General features: G+C 40.3%; 1 protein-coding gene across 3 annotated transcripts in view; it reads left to right on the top strand.

Moving 5' to 3' along the window:
* Positions 1–14,911, top strand: part of MED13L (mediator complex subunit 13L) — a 289,944-nt gene extending 275,033 nt beyond the window's left edge. For all 3 annotated transcript variants that reach the window (XM_061141858.1, XM_061141857.1, XM_061141856.1), the window contains 6 exons: positions 858–1,016; positions 1,645–1,821; positions 2,993–3,150; positions 5,832–5,993; positions 7,439–7,551; positions 8,535–14,911. In XM_061141858.1, coding sequence (XP_060997841.1) covers positions 858–1,016; positions 1,645–1,821; positions 2,993–3,150; positions 5,832–5,993; positions 7,439–7,551; positions 8,535–8,667 — 902 coding nt within the window. In that variant the 3' untranslated portion in view covers positions 8,668–14,911. The remainder of the gene's footprint in view (positions 1–857; positions 1,017–1,644; positions 1,822–2,992; positions 3,151–5,831; positions 5,994–7,438; positions 7,552–8,534) is intronic.
* The last annotated feature ends 3,921 nt before the right edge of the window (positions 14,912–18,832 follow it).

Below are 18,832 nucleotides of genomic sequence, written 5' to 3'. Positions count from 1 at the left end.
TTTTATTTTAGCCACTTCGGTTCACTGTTCATTGGGAATGTGAAATGTGAAAGTTTTGGGGGGGTTTTAAACTGCTTTTTAAGGGAGAGCAGGCATGCGGCGGTGGAGAGGTGGAGTGGCGTTGCCTCTGGGATGTGACAGTGTGTGGCTGCAGTCATGTGATGGTGGTGGGACCCCTGTGTGTCCAGGGTCTGAATAAAGGGAGGACCGAGTGCTCTTCAATTCCCAGAGTAACATTACCCTCCGCAGTTCTGTGAGGAGATATCCTGCCTTTGTTTGGAGGCAAGAAACAAATAATAGAAAATTTGTTCCACCTTTTTAATCTGAACAACTAATGTGGCATTATCTGGAGCACGTTGCTTGCACCCATTGCTTCCCAGCTGTTTGGGGCATGCCAGGAAAGGGTCCCCTTGGTTTCTTCTGCTGCTTGCCTTTGATGAAACCACCAACCTAAGCAGTAAACAAAACTGAGGTTCACCCCCAACTCTGCTCTCTTCTGAAGAAAAGTATCTATGAGGGTGTGAAAGAACCAGGCCTGGAGAAGGAGGAGAAAGGACAGAATAGACTGGCATCCCCAATAGAAAGTATATCCACTGCCCTCCATCTGCCTGGGTCTGTGCTGGGCCCCCATGTTACCTCAGTCTCCATAATGGTAGGCCTTTGTTCCCTTGTTAAGGAAGTGTAATCGAGGTCAAGTAACATTTTCTTTGTAGCAAGGAGGGGAACCTGTATAAAGACATATTCCCTTTAGGGCCCAATCCTGGAAATTCAATTATCAGGCAGAACTGATAAAACACTCAAAGCTCACATCAGTATGCATTTCAAAGACTCTGTGAGACTGTGGTATTTGATTCCAGATTGGAGTATCCTCCTCGGAGAATGTTCACTACAGACAATCAGCAAACGGCTCAAGGACGTGTGCCGGATGTGTGGAATCTCTGCCGCGGACTCGCCTTCTATCCTTAGTGCCTGCCTGGTTGCCATGGAGCCCCAGGGCTCCTTTGTAGTGATGCCAGGTAACTCTCTTGTCAGTTTTCTTAATTAGGTATCAGAGTACTTCAGTCCATTTGTTCTGAAGTTCACACACAAATATAGACTGTATCTTTATAATCTTTATGAAAAACGATTGTACTCAAGGCTCAAAAGTGGAAACTGTTTGGTCTCTTCCAAGGGAGTGGTTTGTGACTTTATTATCTGTTAACCATCACTCAGGAGAGAGCCTGAGTCCTGAGTGTGATCGAGAGCTCTTAGAGTCATGGCGAATTATTTGCCTGAGCCCAATCTGTTGGGCGGGTTACATCATTTCTTTGTGTTCTGTCCTCCTTATGACATGGGGTAGTAGTTCTTACCTCAAGATGTTGGCTTTGATGATTGAATGAGATGATATGAGTAAAGAATTTTTGGTTGACTCAGTCCAATTTTATCTTAACTTGCCTAATGTGAAATCTGGCTTGGGTTATCATAGGTAAATGCTCTGAGTCAGTTTCTTGAAATTATTTAAACAAATGCACTCAACTTTAAATGTATATCCATCATGGCACTTGTGTCAGACTCATCAGTCCAGTTCAGGTCCTCTTACAATGTATTTCTGGGGTTGTTCACTGCTACACAAAAGGAATTAATACCTTTTCCCCACCTTTTAAGATGCTGTCACAATGGGCTCTGTTTTTGGTCGAAGTACTGCACTGAACATGCAGTCATCTCAGCTTAACACCCCTCAAGATGCTTCCTGTACACACATCTTGGTGTTCCCAACGTCGTCAACCATCCAGGTGGCTCCAGCCAACTATCCCAATGAAGATGGGTTTAGCCCCAACAATGGTGAGTGGACCCAGAGCAGCTTGGCTCCTTCACCAAAATGCCGGGCTACAGCAAGGGGTCACCGGGCTGCGGCAGGTTCTTCTGTGTTGTAATGAACAGCTTATAGAACATGAGGGAACTGAAGGGCTTAGAATCTTTTTGGTTTTGAGGATTTCATTTATACTATTGCCGAGGCCATATAAACACTTTCCTCTCTTGGGTAATTAACTTTCTCCTGTTTTTCATTAAATGAAAGGCAAAAAGTATCTGTTTGGTTGTGTCCTGTACATGGGTGTCACTCTTTGAGTAAATATTTCTTAGCTGGTTTGAAATGAGTGAAGACTACTGGGCAGTAAGATAGCACCTGCCGTTTGCTGATCATCTGAAATCAAATTTGCTCTGAAACAACTCCTTAGTTGATGACTCTTAATAGATATTCTTGGTTTGAATAGCATTTGTTAAGAAATGAGTATAAACTGTAAAATGCTCAATATTCAGCCATTTGCAGTGTTTTTTGAGGAATTTTTAGCAGCATTTGCTCCCATGAAATGGGGAGGGTAAAAGGATATCATCCTGCATGTGTGTACACAGATGATAAGTGTAGTATGATCGTGGTGTAAAAATACAGAAACAGAAGCAGCAAAAATGGTCGTGGTGACTGGGTTTCCCCTTTTATACTTTCCAAGTTTTCGGCTATGTGTGTACCTTACTTATATGATACAGGAGAGGATTTCATAGGGAAAACAGTGTCTTTGATCTGCTGGTGTAAGAGGCCTCCAGTTTCAGGCCAAGTTCACACCTATTAGCATGCATTAATTCAGCCTTAAGTATTTTTAGTTGCTAAATGGATGCAAAGATGGAGTCTGCTGTTTTCTTGTATGGCGTCAGTTTTAACTTTGTTTAATAATTAAATTGCTTCTTTAGCTGTTTTGCCATCTTTTTACGTGCCTTTGGAGGCTGGAGTTTTAAGTTTATTTCTCCATTCTGTTAATACTTCACACTAGGAGATCACTGGAGAGAGGACACAATGAAAGGCTTATTTGTAGCACCTTGAACCCAATGGGCACACATTAAGTCTAAGTGGTTAACAATACATACCTAGAACAGTCCTAGGCCAACAAACCATGTTTTGCTTTAAGTTGGGGCTGTGGATGAGCTTTTTAATTTTTGTGTTTTTCTCTCTCCCCTCTAGATGACATGTTTGTTGACCTTCCATTCCCAGATGATATGGACAATGATATTGGCATATTAATGACTGGGAATCTCCATTCCTCTCCCAACTCCTCCCCAGTCCCCTCCCCAGGCTCTCCTTCTGGAATCGGTGTGGGCTCTCACTTTCAGCACAGCCGGGTAAGCATGACTTGGGAAACTTGGCATGTTTAAACCCACCACAGCCTTGAGGGAAGGCCTCTAGAGTGCTGACCTCTGTTGCTACATCCGCCTTTCCTTCCAGTGGTCCTGATACAAGTGAAGTCAGTGTGGCTCTGTTGTTCCATTTTGAACAAAGGCAGGAATTCTAAAGAAAGGTATTACCATTCCTGATGACTATGTTTAATCAGAAGAATAGTCCATTACAGTTGTAAGAGTTTTATGCAATTGTCTTCTGAGCAAAAATTAATTTTGGTTGCTTGCTGTTTCCCAGTTAATTGTAATATTTTTGCCAAAACAGCAGCTTTTCAGAGACTAGTTCAATAATCCTGCTTATTCAACATGCAGAGTAACTGTGTTAACTGAAGACACACTGTTGATGGTTGTTCGGAAAGAGGCCTCCCTTGTCTTGGTCTGTCTTTTGCCACCTTTTTTAGGCAGTCCGACCTCCGCTGTAGCCAGCTTGCAGGAATGGGAAGAGCCTACAGGAGGCTGATTTTGGAGACATGTCCGCGTTAATGCCAGAATATTAAGGGACAAAACAGAGCTTACAACTAGTTTCATCTTTAAATAGTCTACGGATTTTAGAGGTGAACTAGCAGAAGACAGAAGCATTACAGGTTCTGCCACAAAGCTAGGTGATGCACACCTTATCCTGGTATTACACTTAAAATACTAAGAGATTGAGGGGTTAGACACAGAAAAATAGCTGTCTAGTATCTTAAACTGGACAAGTAAAAGCAACCTGTTTACCCTCATTTAGACATAAAGATGTTCTTGGAGGACTTAGGTTTCTGGCAGGTGGGACTTTTATTGCCAGCCCTGAGTTTGCTGAAGGACCATCAAGAGAAAAGAAGATGGAAGACTTTAGTTACAGAGCAGATGAGACCAAGGAATGGCAACCCAGTAGTCTGCCTTCATGTTACTGCCTGCCCCCTAATTTTCCCTTCTGGAGGAAGAGATTGTAAGTGTCTTGACTTCCTCCTCAAGCATTTGCCAGTTAATGCAATTTATTGGTTCACTGGAGATTGTTGTGACGGGGACCAAGAACACAACTTCTACATTGAATGGTTTTAATTTAGGGTTACTGTGAATTCTAGAGGCAAATAGCACTGCAGCTAGCAATGTGCGCCCTGGAGCTTGATAAACATAGCTCTGAGTTACAGCTCGCTAGCTTTGTGTTACCTGGACAAATTTACTCTACTTTTCTCAGCCTTAGTTACCTTATCTGTGAAATGCAAATACGAGCAACTACCTTGCAGTACTGGTTGTTATAATTCCGCCTGTCCATTAACAAAGAATCAGTAATTGAAGTATATGATGTCGGTTTGTGAGAAGCAGAGGTGTGCTGGCTGTCTCCTTTGGTTGGTGCCTCAAGCCATTGAATGTCACACTTCAAACAGTTCTGTGCTGAGGCTGGTCAGGTGGCCTTTTCCACTCCTGAACGCCTGCAGCCAGGTGACTCTGACAGGCTTTCAGCATTTTCTCCTTCTGCACCATTAAACATTCTTTGATATTCAGTTAAGACATTACAACAGGAGAAAGCAGTCAAAGTTGTGGTTAGTTTTTCTTAAGCAACTCAGAATTGCTACAACTTGGTGCAGTAGTTCAGGGTTGTTTGTTTCTTCGAAACAGAAGTCTTTTGAGAACAAATGGATTACTTATTATTGCTTGCATAAAAGGTTCACTTTCAACTCTTGAAGCTAGCTAAAAGAGGCAAAGATGAGGAAAATGTCAATGGAAAAAAAAAAAAATGCCCAATAAGGCTCTCACAAAAATCTCGTTCCTGGGATTGCTGTAAATTGAAACAAGACTTCTCAGGAGCAGACCGCCCACTGCTGGCAGGTCAGAGACCCATGACGTGTTTCGACCTTGTTGACAGTGGACAGTCGGTGGTTGCCGGGGAGAGCACCTGGGTGTGGTGGCGCAGCACCGTCAGCTGTCAGAGTCCACTCCTTCCGTTTTTAGTTTGTTACCTAATAATGCCACATTCTGCAGAAAAGGAAGCAGCGAAAATAAGTCTGTATTTCCTTGGCTGATGTTAGTTATATATATATATCATCAGATATCTGTGTATGTAGCAAAGACAATGCCTCCCGTGCTGCCAGGAAGGGGATTAGTCACTATAGTGTGCACGGTGAACTGATAAAAAGTTGGGTGATGGTGTCAGAGAGGACGAACTTCCGGTTATAAAAGAAGTGCCCGCAGATGTAATAACGCATAGTTAATACCATATCGTAGGGACTTCCCTGGTGGTCCATTGGTTAAGAACCCATTTGCCAATACAGGGGCACAGAGTTCATCCCTGGTCCAGGAGGACATGCCGCGGGACAACTTGACCTGTGCTCCATAGTCCACGCGCCGCAACAAAGACCCAGCACAGCCAAAAATAAATAATTTTAAAACACCATATTGTATGTTTGATAGTTTCTACGAGTAGATTTTTTTTTAAAGTTCTCATCAAAAGAAAAAACATTCCACTTCGTACATGGTGGATGTTCACTAGCTTTATTGTGAATATTTCCCACAATTAGAACCATTATGTTGTACACCTGAAACTAGTATTACATGTCAATTATATAGATTTCTTTTGAAAAGATGATTTTACAGAAAGCTTTCTTTGGTGATAAATGCTGATCATGCTTTGGGACTTTGTCTTTCAGAGCCAGGGTGAGCGTCTTCTTTCTAGGGAAGCGCCCGAGGAGCTGAAACAGCAGCCTCTGGCCCTTGGGTATTTCGTGTCAACCGCCAAAGCCGAGAATCTCCCCCAGTGGTTTTGGTCATCATGTCCCCAGGCTCAGAACCAGTGTCCCCTCTTCCTAAAGGTTGGTTTGGTGTCACGTTTGAAGTTTTGGGGGGGATGAATGACTTAATGCTCAAAATTTGGTGAGAATTTGTCGTATTTGTTCCCTGATTCTCTCATGTCTACTGAAGTCTGAGGATGTTTTTCTTACAGCTAGATGCAGAGAGTAGAGTTTAGGAGAGGAACTTAGAGTAGGGCAGGAGAGTAAGCTAAAAACCCTATGTTTATGCATGCCCCTTCCTGTATATTTCTTGGAAATTTTTACTCCAAATTAAAGTTAAAAGCAAAAGATCTCTCACTTCAGTTTGGGTGAAAGAACCTAGAAGAAATCTATATAGATGGGCAAAAATGCAGGTGTTGAACATCATACTCTATTGGCAGGACTGTGGCATTCCGCTTCTGATGCAGAAGTCCCCCCACAGAGGGATCCATGTGATACACACACATGCACCTGGATGGTTAAAAACAATTTTCTTCTCCTGATGACTACTATGAAATCAAAGAATTTATGTTAAAAATCCATAATCTTTACCTTCAGTTAGAGTTATCTCTAAAAAATACTCATTATTAAGCTCTGTTTATTGAAAAGACTTAGAGATGATAGCTTAGTAGCAACAAACACCTTTCTTGACACATGTATGATTTCTCAATACCACTTATCATTCAAAAGAATGAGAGTTCTTTGAGGAATGACTGATTCCAGGACTAAAATAAGAAATTCATGATGTTCTGAGACATCTTGTCATGCCTAAAAGCATGGAAGTTACCAAAGATTATTAGAGTCTTTTCAAAGAACCCTATAGCCAACTTGAAGGGGTTCCCACTGCCCAGGGATTTTGGTCATCAGAATGAAGAGTGATGGCAACAGACTGCTAAAAGTCTATGGGTTCATAGTTGTGCTGGAAAACAAAACATTTAATATAAGTCACCTTTTGAAGGAGAATTAAGCATTTATGTTGCCTCTGCCTTAATTATTATTTCAAAATTAATAAAGCAAAACTATGCTAAAACCCTAGCTAAAGATTGATGAGGAACTTCATAGTAGATAGAACATGCTGGTACCTGCTGAACCCAGGGCTCTGTCAGACTGCTTCGAGTGGGCTAGCACGTGCTTTTGGATGTGACACTGGAAGGGCAGCACACCAGTGATGGAGCATGGAGGTCAGGAGTGAGGACCACAGTGACACCATCAGCCCCCCCAGGCAGTGGGTCTTCTGCAGATTAAAACCTGTAGGGGGACACTATTTAATTATTTGTAGGGCATTTGCAAAGCTAGCTTTTTCCCACTCTATTCTAGGATATAGAGTTATTTGGAATCACCTTGGGGTTACTGAGCAGCTTGAATTCAGGGACTTATAGAAACCCTGACTCCTAAGGACTTTAGACAGTATCTGCTGCTGGCAGACGTGGGCTTCCTTCCCAAGTTGACTAGGCCCGAACGGTAACATTCTCTTGTTCTTTTACCAGGCTTCACTGCATCACCACATCTCTGTAGCACAGACGGACGAACTTCTCCCCGCCAGGAATTCTCAGCGGGTTCCGCATCCTCTTGACTCCAAAACCACGTCTGATGTTTTAAGGTAGATTCAGGCCTAGGCGACATAGCAGTACGGTTTGAAATTATATGTTTTAATGAAAAACAAGAGTAAAATGTGGTGTTTGTGGAAGAGATGTTACCTTTAGTGCAGTGGAGCGCTCTTGGATTAGCCAGTGAGAAGCCACATCCGTCCAACATGTGCCTCGGACAGGCGGTGCCGCAGACGCCGTCACACCGGCAGCTGCGAGCACCACTGCTGGCACTTCCTGTTCCCAGGACGCAGTCACGGTGATGACAGTAGGTCAGGACTAGGCGTGGACAGGTAGAAAACCACGTCTGGAGCTTAAAGCACTTGATATTGAACACATTTTCTACCCTCCCTGACATAGATTATATAAATAAAGTTAAGTAAAACAAATTCCATGGTTGGGATTCTCTTGCACTTTAGCAAGCTATAAACATGCTTCATATACCTTGAGAAGATATGCAAGCTTTTTCTAATGTTTTCTAACTCAAATGATTTGAAAATTATGATTAAAACAAGAACCTAATCTACATGATTTTGGCTTCCAGAGCCTCTAGAGCAACACTGTCCAATAGAAGTATAATGTGAGTCACATAATTACCATCTTAATGTGGCTACTAGAAAAATTTTGAAATTAATTTTAGTAATATATAAAAATATATGATAGTGATATCATATAAATAGTATCATTTGAATGGTAATCAATGTAAAAATAGTCATGAGCTATTTTCTGTGCTTTTTAAAATATTGAGTCCCTGAAATCCCTGTGCCTGTTCTCTGCATATAGCATCTCTGAGCTGATGGGGGGCAGTGGCTGCCGTGTTGGACAGTGCAGGTTTAGAAGGAAGGGAAGACGGGACAGGAGCTCCAGGCAAGGGCCTGGGACCACTTACAGAATGAGGTCAGGCTTTCTTCCTGCCGACGTCTGGCTCATCAGACCTTTCGGACCAGCCTCTGTCCTGTCGTGCTGGGCGCCCTAACCTGTGTGTTCTCTCCGGCAGGTTTGTTTTGGAGCAGTACAACGCTCTGTCGTGGCTCACGTGCAATCCGGCCACCCAGGACCGTACCTCCTGCCTTCCCGTCCACTTTGTGGTGCTCACTCAGTTGTACAATGCCATCATGAATATACTCTAATTGGAAAAGCACTTGTTCTCTCTGGCTCAGTTCCTTCTCCCTGCAACCTCAGTCCAAGGAACCTACGACACTCTGCAAATACCCCACTTCCTCCTCTGGAGACCACTCTGCACAGTCCCGCACTGTGATTCCTTCTCAGCAGGCACATGTCATTTCTGCGGTGTTCAGTACCAGAGTGACTCACTGACACTTCTCTCACAGACCTGGAAACTTCCACGAGCAGTGACTTTCAGCCAGTGTTACAGTGTGTGCGGCCCCAAACCACTGGGCCACAGGAAGTTTTTCTGTTGGTTTTTAAGAGGGAAATAGAAGAGACGGTGTCCTTTTGCACAAGAGTCTGTGTTTTCAGTCTCTGTTTAACATGGGCAGTGTAGCCCTCTGATGAAACCCTCCAGTTCCTGGTGTATGGCCTGTGGGTTACCTGAACTCCATAATCTGGGACTTTCGAAAAACAAGAACCAGCTCAAGTACATGATTTCATCATAGGGTTTCCATCTCCCTAGTGCTCCCATCTAGACTGGCGTGAGTGCTTTGGTTGACTTTATACCTGTGTGTAGATACAAGAGGTCTGGAGACATCTTCATTTTGTTTATTTATTTTAGGTTCTGTCATGTGACTTTTTTTTTTTTTTATTATTTTTTTTAATTCGTGAGGACCAGGTACAGTAGCTAAAACCCAACTCAGATCCACCATAGGATTCTTTGACTACATACCTCTGTCCTAGAAGCCGGAAAAGGAGTGAATAGAAATTGGGAAGGATCATGCCTACAAAGTAATAATATATTCAGAACCACCCAGCAGTAGGTTTTGTTGAGAACAACTGGGTAAACATTCTGCCATGTTCCTTATTAAAAGTGGCCAGCATTTCATGAAGGACAACATTTTTATATAGAAGGCAGCCAAGCTCCACCCAGAGCCATGGAGGCAAGTACCTTCATTAGTTTTATATAGTCACAGTGGAAATATATTTTCTAGTGAATTCTTACTGAAAGCCAGGTCTCTCCTCTCATTAGATCAAAAGGGACTCATGTACATATCACAATCAAAAGTGTTTGTTCATAACATCAGTTATAAATATGGTGAATTTTTTCTGGACCATAGGAATATTATTTCAAAGAAATATTACAACTTAACCATTAAATTAGTACTTGAAGTTGAGCCTTTGTGGTGGAACTTTTTAAAAAAAAAAACAAAACCATGCCTTTTTAAAATATTAAGGCTAACTGAAGTATTTTACAACTCCTCATTCCAGGCCCGAACGGGTTGTCTTGAAGACTCCGCCCCTACCCCTACCTTGCTGTGCGTCTCTGTCTGAGGGCAGTGGGTGTGGGCTTCCTCCCGTGAGCAACTCTGGTCAGGCTGCAGAGTTCTAGTCATCTGTAGAGAGAATCATGCAGATTTTAAAAGTTCTTCCAAGAAACTTCCATATTCTGGTTATTAACAAAAAAAGAAAAAAATGTAATAACTGATGATTTTGTAAAAGTATTTTTCTTGAAATAATCTAACGTTTAAAACATTAAAAAAATTGTGTGGTGGGAATGTGAAAGCAGAGAAATCACTTGTAAATGGATAATTTTGTTCTCTGTACCACCAAATGAGGGGGAGGGGTTGACTTTCGCAATGTATAGGTTAAAAAAAATCTGATATATCAAACCATTTGTATCTAATGTGTACAGTGTAAAATTGACTTTAAAAATATTGCAGTGCTATTTTTTCTTAATCAGAAAGGACAAATTCTCAAGGCCTTTTGAAGAGCATAAGATGATGAAGATTGTAAACTTGTATAAAATTATCTTGGTGAGAAGACAAATTGTAAAGTAGATATTTGTAATCTTTTACCACTTTGGGGTTGCTTTTTTTCCCAGAATTCATCAGAACTTTGAATTTTTTTTTTAATGGGCTGTTTTTAATGCAGGGGCTTTTCTTCCCTAGAAACCCAATTCTCAGCAAAAAAAGAAAAAAAAAAACACAAAAAACTAAAAAACCCCTACAAAAACTTTAAAAAAAAAAAAAGGCAGCAAAGGGTAGTTTTCATCTGGTGTCTTTTATTTAAGTTTTTTAAGTTAAGAAAAAGCTGGTGACATATTTATACGTTTTTGTGCAAAAATAAATGAATGGCAATAGATTTTAAAAAAATCTTATTATGTACTTCTGTGTGAAAAAGTCTGTATAATATTTCCCTTAAATATGCATTATTTTACTTGTGAGTTTTTTACTGAATTAATCTGAAATGTACAAGCCCTGGATTTGCTACAGAGTGAGAACTTATTTTATTTTTTTTTTATTTTTAATTTTGGAAATTCTGCAGAAATCAGAACTCTTACCTTGGTTTGAACTAAAGAGGGGACACGGGGAGGGGAGAGGGGTGGGTTTGTCCAGCATGCTTGTATGTATATTTCAGAACCTTTTTTAAATGTAAAAGCTGTACATTTCTGGGAAGTTCTGAATTTCTTTTGTTTCCTTTTTTCCTTCAAGCATTTTGCAGTGAGCTTCTTTTATATATAGCAAACAATTTGAAAGAATACAAAAATATGTGAAGTTCATTTAAAAAAACTACAGTATAGCGCTGGTACAGTACACTAAAAGACTTTGATAAAAAGAAACAATACTAAAAAGCCTCCATTTTAAATGTCATTCATATATACCTTGTGAATGAGAGCTATATACTTTTACACACTTTTTTAGAGGAATAAATTATTGAATTACTGAAACATTGAGTGGCTTTTTTTCCCCCTTCCATCCTGCTTTTGTAATAAAAATGATTACGCCTATTCAAAAGGTGTTATGTATTATAGATTGAACAGTCCTTGACCAGGAGCCAGGCTGTACATTTCAGAGTAAAATTTTACTCCCCTGATCACTCCATCTAATAGCTGTTACAGTTTTCACATGCTCCAAGATACAAGTGCATTCATGGATCAAGTTTCAGAATGAACACACATACACAGCACTGGACTTGGAGCTCTGGTGTTTAGTTCCTTAACTGTTTTGAGTAGATCGCATCTAACAGTGATCTACTGTCTTCCAGCTCTTAAGACTGCAGTCAGTCTTAGAGTACAAGTCTGTTTCCTGCTCCTATCCCTTCATGAGCTCAGCCAGTTTCCTTTTGTTGTTCATTAGAAACAACAGTTCCAACTCCACTGTTTTCCCAGCTCACACACAGGCTGACGACAGTTGTGTGCCATCACACACATATGAACAAGACACTCACTGACTGCATGGCCCCACTGCCTTGGCTCTCCTCGGGTCCTTTCCACAGGAGAAGCCACCATGGGGCAGCACCTCCCGCTAAAGTAGTTAACACCAGGACTTCGCAGAGCATACTGTCAAAGTCTGAGTAAGTTGAAAGACCTTGCCTTTTTAATCTTCCTCCAGCTCATTGGCAGTATACATTGTTCTAACTCTGAACCTAGAGATAAAACTGTTGACACTATTAAGCCTGAGTTATTTCCTCTGCAGCTGAGTGACAGCAATTCCATGCCAGCTGAAAGGCTGTGTCCATGTTACTATAGTTGTACTATTGAAGAAGGCTGAGAAAAGTGAGACCACTTCAGTTAACAGATAATGTTGATCTCTGTCTTGTCCAGTTACCACCACTTTATACCTAGTTCCCCTGGCCAAAAAGCATTAAGGAACCGCACACTTCCTAGATCCTGTGAATTCGGGTCAGTCCAACTGTTCCTGTATCCCTGTAAAAATCAGAACTAGGTGGTATTTTTCCAACCGATTCATTTTCTTGGGTTCTGTGCTCATACATCTGACGGCACTTAATCCAACAAGCAATGAATGTTGGCTTTATTTATACTAGGAACTTTGTTTTCATAACATTATTAGCCATACCAACATCAACAGTACCGAAATCTCTGAGACAAAAAACTTATCAAATTCATTTAAACATTTTGCAGATTCCATGTAGTTAAGTCTGACTTGCCACTCAAGCCATTGGCCTCCAGGCATTTGCTCTGCTCAGATTCTGCTTAAACCAGTTCATTTGCCCCAAACCATGCCATCCAATAGTTTTATGTCCTGGCCCCTGTCCTGGGGCCAGGAATTTGTTCCCAACTGGTATCAAAGAGCTCATGAAAAATCTTTATAAAAAGTGCAGTTTGTCAATAGTTCTTAAAGACAGATTTCTCATAAGACTTAATGTCTGAGTGTGAGACACATACTGGAAACAGACTTTGTTCCTTGTCATCTACACACCAGCCATTCTATAAAAATTTCTTTCCCTTTTGAATTTACCACTTGCTACAGTCCTAACAAGATGCAATTTTCATGTATTACATTATCTTGGTGTTAAATGATTGGTTTGCTTATATCCCCTTGACAAAAACGTCACTCTACCAGGAATTAGTTCATGTCATTAATACCTAATGAGACACCATTAGAAAATTCTGTTATGCCGGGTTGCAACAGTTGTCCTGGGCATCTTACTCTGCTTGGAACCAGATTTACCAAGTCCCGCCACTTCGCTTGAAATTCTCAGGTCAATTTTAAAAGATTTTTTTTTGGCACTTAACTGCTTCTAGTTAGAACAAAGTAATGAAGCAGGTAAGAAAGAAAAGTTGAGGAAGAAAGCTTGGACAAGACAGAAGTATTGACTTTTCTCTGTAAAGGTTATTTTCCTCAGTGAACATTAGTTACCAGGGAAGATGCAGACACTGGGTCAGTCTCACTTTTTTCTCTTCAAGGCAAGCAGGGAGGTGTGGAAAGGATGTTTTAGTAGTCTAGAAACGGCGTTTGTGCAGGCTGCAACTTGGTGCGCTGCTCAGACGAGTCTAAGCAGGTGTGTCGCGGTGTGTTTAAAATCACCCACACCTCAGAACAGGCAGACACGTTGAAATTAACAGCCCTTTCAGCATCTCTCTGGCCAGTGCTCCCTATTTTATGTCTTTGTCTCCTTGCTTGCAAATTAAGCAGGTTTCAATTTACCTGTTTCATAAAACCACATGATATTCAGGAAACCTGGCCCTGTCAGAGCTAAGGTAAGAGGGCTGACTTGGAAATGTTTGCTGTGGGATGGTCATTGTCTTACTTAATTTGAGCTCGGACACTTTTCAGAAAGCATTTACAAGTTAGCTTCTCTTATTTAAATCTTACTTTGTTCACTTAGAGGCTTGATGGAGCTCTTACTAATTTATATGTTATTTAATATATAAAATTATTTCTTATCTGCCTCCTTTAAAGTGTGTGATTTGTAATTGTAGAAGAGAATGTTTATGTAGTTCTATCTATGTGCACACGCCAGTTTTTTTTTTTTTTCCTGTTGACCTCTCATCACTACAAAGCTTAGGAATTTATCTCCCTATCAGGTCTAGGGATCAAGGTCATTTTTTGTCTCATGGGATGAACTAATGACTTTCCAGTCATTTCTGTGAACAGGAGAGTTTGCTTAAAATGACAAAAACGACCTTAGATTTGGCTAACTATATACTAATGCTGTGAGTAGGCACACAGGAAATGTTTGTTGAAAGAGTTTCACATCAAAATTAAAATTTACCAGCAAATTCACCACCAGTTGCTGCTTTTTGGAGGAGCAGAAAATATATTTTATATACTAGAAAATAGAAGAATTCCTTTTATTTTTTCTGTTTTCTATTTCTTATGCCAATTTTGGACATTTGAATTTTTACAGGGAAAAAACTGAATTTTCCAACATATTACTACTATGCAATTGTGCACAGTATTCCCTTAATTCTGAACCTGTTGTTTTTGGTAACGTATGGTCCTTCTCATTTCTGTTTATGCATTTTTTTTCTTTTTCCTTTCTTGATGGATTATTCTAGCAGTTGCTGTTTTTTAGTTTTGATTTTTTCCAAAGAAACAGCTCAAGGATTTAACAATTCTGCTGTTATTTATCCTGGTTTTTAATCTTGTTCCTTTTCCTAGTTTCCTTGAGGGTTTTGTTTTATCTTCCTTGAATCTTAATTGCCTGCTTAATTTATTTTCCGTTTTGATGATACAGGCATTTATAGCCTAGGGGCTTCTGGATGTGTGTGGGCCTCCTCGAGTTATAAGCAAAATTCTTTGTGTTTGCATTTTTTCTAGGGCGGGGATCTATTGTATCAGATTCTCAGAGGTATCTGATCCTTAAAGGGATAAAAATGGCTGCTCTGGGACTATGTTAAAGCTGACTGCATCCTACAGGTTTTGATGTTTAATGTTTTCATTTTTATTTTTAGACTCCGTGTTTTATTTCTTTTTTGATCTGCTTTTTTTTAAATAAAGGAAAGTTCTCTTTGGATTTCAAGTCTCTTGGACTAATTTTCTCTTACTGCACATAAACTAATAATGATTGGGTTTTGCAAACAGTCTCCAAAACCTTCAAAGCAAGGTGTGTCCTATTTAGTTCTGTCCCTCAGAGCCCCTGGAGAAGGGAATGGCGACCCACGCCAGTATTCTTGCCTAAAGAACTACACGGACAAAGGACAGATTTTTAGACTCGGTGGAAGGAAAGGGTGAGATGATTTGAGAGAATAGCAATGAAACATACACATTACTGGGCTTCCCTGTTGGCTCAGATGGTAAAGACTCTGCCTGCGATCTGGGAGACCCAGGTTTGATCCCTGGGTTGGGAAGATCCCCTGGAGAAGAGAAGGGCAACCCACTCCAGTACTCTTGCCTGGAGAATCCCATGGACAGAGGAGCCTGGCAGGCTACAGTCCATGGGGTCGCAAAGAGTCGGACACAACTGAGTGACTAACACACACACACATACACATTATTATATGTAAAACAGATAACCAGTGGGAATTTAATGTATGACACAGGGCACCCAAAGCCGGTGCTCTGTGACAACCTGGAGGGATAGCGTGGGAGGGGGTTCAGGATGGAGGGGACACGTGTATACCTTTGGCCAACACGTACAGCAGAAATCATCACAACACTGTAAAGTATTTATCCTCCAATTAAAATAATTAAAAAAAAAAAAAAAAGAATTCCATGGACAGAGAAGCCTGGTGGGCTACAATCCATGGGATTACAAAGAGTCTGACATGACTGAGCAACTAACACAACAGAAATATAACATGAGCCACATAAATGTAGTTTTATAATTTCTAGTAGCCACATTTAAAAAGTGAAGATAACAGGGGATATTACTTTGAATAATACTTTTCTTTAACCCCATATAGCTAAATTTTTATATTTCAATGTGAAATAAAAGTTATCATATATTTAGCATTCTTATTTTCACAGTTAAGTCTTCAAAACTCAGTATTTAGTTTACATTATATCTAATTTGGATGCTAAATTTTCAGTGGTTAAAGCGAAATACATTGTATCAAAACAGGCTGAATTTAACAAAAAAATTGTATGCTGCTTCAGGTTTTAAATTTTAATGAAAATTAAATAAAATTTAAAAATTAGTCCCCTCAGCCATGTTTCCATTTCCAAGCCACACACTCACTACCCCACTGGACAGTACAGTGCTAGAATGTAAGATTTGAGATGAATTAATTCTGTCTCAAGTATCAATATATTTTCTATGTCTTCTATGTAGGAGTTAAATTTCCCAGGGCAATTTGGCTGTCCTTTTTTCCTTTGCCCTACATTATTGCTGCATAAAGGTTTATGATGTATCTGTTATGTAATTTATCTCTATATAATGAATTCTGCATAGATTTTTTTTTGCTTTAAATTATCCTTTGATACGAATATTACCAACCCTATTTCCTTTAGTTAGAATTCTGGTTATATCTTTGACCAACCATTTATTTCCAACCTTTGTCATTCTGTGTTAGTTGTTCTTCATACAAGTCGTTGCGTTTCATTGCTTCACAGAATTAATTATAAACTCCTTTCAATAGCGTAATTTCTACTATTTGCATTTCTTGTTCTGTGTCACCCTTTGACCTGTCAACCAGTTCTTATAAATGCACATATGATTTGTTTGTTTCCTTTCTCTTTTCAGTTTTACCTTTTTGTGTATGAACTCTATTTGCTTTTACCTTTCAAAACATTTTGAAGCGAAACCTTAGTTTCCAATTAGTGACTGCCTTATAACAATCCACAAACATTCACAATGCACTTCTTATCTACATGTACCCATCTAAAAAAAAAAAAAATCCTTCCTTAACCACGAGTCCTAACTCCACCTCCATCCTGTTCTCTCAAGACTCACTCAGCTGTATTCATCTCCCAGGCCCTATGGAGATCTGTGAATCTGGGCAGAATTTCTGTTCGTCTTTGTCCTCCTTTCCCTTGGATACTGCCCTGCAGGTTTGAGCAGCTCCCTTAGTTACACGCTTCTCTCCCTAACAAAGGCAGAAGCCACTTCACACACTGTATCATCAGGTCCCTTCAGGCCCTGCCACACAGAACCATACACAGAACTGTAACACATCTGCAGAATGAATTTGTGGATTCTGTCAACAGATATTCTGTGCCTCTCAGGTGCCAGGCCCTGTGCTGGGGGGTTAAGAGATAACCCCCGCCCTCCCATATCCTAAGGACAGAGGAGGCCAGCATCTGTGACACACAGTGGACCAGCCTCTAAAAAAGCCCTGCAGAGAAATGCACTCCCCAAACCAGTCTGGGCAATGAGCAAACCCATTCCTGTCTCCAATTTGGAATCTTCTTTAAACAAAGGATATGTAATTTACAGTGCTCAGTTTCTAGTGTATAGCAGAGCGATTCAGTTACATATATATGTCCATGGAATTTTCCAGGCAAGAATACTAGAGCAGGTTGCCATTTCCTCCTCTATGGGATCTTCCTGACCCAGCCACTGAACCCGCATCTCTTGTGTCTCCTGCATTGGCAGGCGGATTCTTAACCACTAGCGCCATCTGGGAAGCTTCATACATGTATATACATGTGTGTGTGTATGTTCTTTCCATTATGGTTTATTACTGGACATTGAATATAGTTCCCTGTTCCATACAGTAAGTCCTTATTGTTTATTTTATATCTTGTAGTGTGTATATGTTAATCCCAAACCCCTAATTTATCTCTCTTCCATCCATTTTCCCCTTTGACAACCAGAGTTTGTTTTCTAAGTCTGTGAGTCTGTTTTGTAAATGGTTCACTTGTATCATATTTTAGATTTCACATAAAAGTGATTAAGTGATATCACATGATATTTGTCTTTCTCTGACTTTGCTCAGTATGATAATCTCTAGGTCCATCCATGTTGCTGCAAATGGCATTATTTTGTTCTTTTTAATAGCTGAGTAGTACTTAATTGTGTTGATGGATATTTAGGTTTCTTCCAAAATGGTTGTCTGAGGAGGGCTTACAACCAGAAGAAAAGAAGAGAAGCGAAAGGCAAAGGAGAAAAGGAAAAACACACCCATATGAATGCACAGTTCCAAAGAATAGCAAGGAGAGATAAGAAAGACTTCTTAAGTGAACAATGCAAAAAGAATAGAGGGAAACAATTGAATGGGAAAGATTACAGATCTCTCCAAGAAAATTAGAGACACCAAGGGAACATTTCATGCAAGGATGGGCACAATAAAGGACAGAAATGGTAAGGACCTAACAGAAGGAGAAGATACTAAGAAGAGGTGGCAAGAATACACAGAAAAACTGTATAGACAAAGGTCTTAATGACTTAGGTAACCACAGTGGTGCGGCCACTCACCTAGAGCTGGACATCCTGGAATGCAAAGTGAAGTGAGCCTTAGGAAGCATTACTATGAACAAAGCTAGTGGAGGTGATGGAATTCCAACTGGGCTTTTTAAAATCCTGAAAGATGATGCTGTTAAAATGCTGCACTCAATATGCCAGCAAATTTGGAAAACTCAGCAGTGGCCACAGGATTGGAAAAGTCAGTTTTCATTCCAATCCCAAAGACAGACAATGCCAAAGAATGTTCATACTACTACACAATTGCATTCATTTCTAAACATGCCAGTAAGGTAATGCTCAAAATCCTTCAAGCTAGGCTTCAACAGTATGCGAACTAAGAAATTACAGATGTACAAGCTGAATTTAAAAAAGGCAGAGGAACCAGAGATCAAATTGCCAACATTTCTTGGATCATAGAAAAAGCAAGGGAACTCCAGAAAAACATCTACTTTTGCTTCATTGACTAGGCTAAAGCCTTTGACTGTGTGGATCACAACAAACTGTGGAAAATTCTTAAAGAGAAGGGAATACCAAACCACCGACCTGCCTTCTGAGAAATCTGTATGCAGGTCAAGAAACAACAATTAGAAC

Source organism: Dama dama, chromosome 5 (genome assembly GCF_033118175.1).
Source record: "Dama dama isolate Ldn47 chromosome 5, ASM3311817v1, whole genome shotgun sequence".
NCBI classification, from domain to species: domain Eukaryota; kingdom Metazoa; phylum Chordata; class Mammalia; order Artiodactyla; family Cervidae; genus Dama; species Dama dama.
This window is presented reverse-complemented; position numbering and strand designations above follow the sequence as displayed.